The sequence below is a fragment of the Arabidopsis lyrata genome, assembly GCF_000004255.2.
Source record: "Arabidopsis lyrata subsp. lyrata unplaced genomic scaffold ARALYscaffold_1032, whole genome shotgun sequence".
NCBI lineage: Eukaryota > Viridiplantae > Streptophyta > Magnoliopsida > Brassicales > Brassicaceae > Arabidopsis > Arabidopsis lyrata.
Genome location: NW_003301908.1, coordinates 1 through 997, shown reverse-complemented (window position 1 = coordinate 997; position 997 = coordinate 1). Strand labels below are relative to the sequence as shown.

The window sequence follows — 997 nt, the reverse complement described above, 5'->3', positions numbered from 1 at the left end:
GTCACATAACCTTAATTTTCTTATAAAAAAAAAAAAAAAAAACGTTCAAGTAAGAGACAACAGAAAATGGTTTTGATACCCAATAAGAATCGACAAAAAAAGGAGCTTTTAATTTGTCTTGGCCTATCAAAATACTCATCACTCCACATATACTCTTTCTTCACTCTTCATTATTTACATTCGTGAGTCTTTCACTACCTCTATAAATACACTCCTCTTCTCCACCAAAAATATCATATCATATCAAAAACATATATAAAGCCAAATATAGACACAAGCCTTTTAGCATGAGTTCAACGTTGAGCGATGTGTTTAGATCGCATCCCATTCACATCCCACTCTCAAACCTACCCGACTTCAAAGCCCTCCCAGATTCTTACACATGGACCCCCAAAGATGATCTCCTCTTCTCTGCCTCCGCCTCCGACGAAACCCTGCCGCTCATCGACCTCTCCGATCCCCACGTGACCACTCTTGTGGGCCATGCTTGTACCACGTGGGGAGCGTTACAGATCAGCAACCACGGCGTACCCTCGCGACTTCTCGACGACATTGAGTTCCTCACCGGAAGTCTTTTCCGGCTTAACGTGCAGCGGAAGCTCAAGGCGGCTCGGTCAGAGAATGGCGTCTCCGGCTACGGCGTGGCTCGTATTGCTTCTTTCTTTAATAAGAAAATGTGGTCCGAAGGTTTCACCGTTATTGGCTCTCCTCTCCAAGATTTCCGTAAACTCTGGCCCAGCCATCACCTCAAATACTGGTATCTTTCTCTATGATTCGTTTTATTAACGTTAAGGCCGTATAACGTATAACATATCTTTGTATAAGTGTTTTTTTCTCAAAAGAAGGAAAAAAAAAAAACACACCTGTGGACGTTAGTACAGTTGACTATTCAATTGATATAGATTCGGGAATAATACGAAAAGGGAAAAGTAGAAACCACTTTTTGCCATGTCGTAGTTAGTAAAAAGCACAATGAAAGCTCATGGACCCACCAAAA

The 997-nt window shown here is 41.8% G+C and overlaps 1 protein-coding gene across 1 annotated transcript; it reads left to right on the top strand.

Moving 5' to 3' along the window:
• Positions 1-287: 287 nt before the first annotated feature.
• On the top strand, positions 288-757 carry LOC9298241 (gibberellin 3-beta-dioxygenase 2; the record flags this gene model as incomplete). The annotated part of the gene is made up of 1 exon (XM_002862118.2): positions 288-757. A coding segment is annotated over exon 1 (470 nt), but the record flags the coding sequence as incomplete, so codon positions are not given.
• Positions 758-997: the final 240 nt, after the last annotated feature.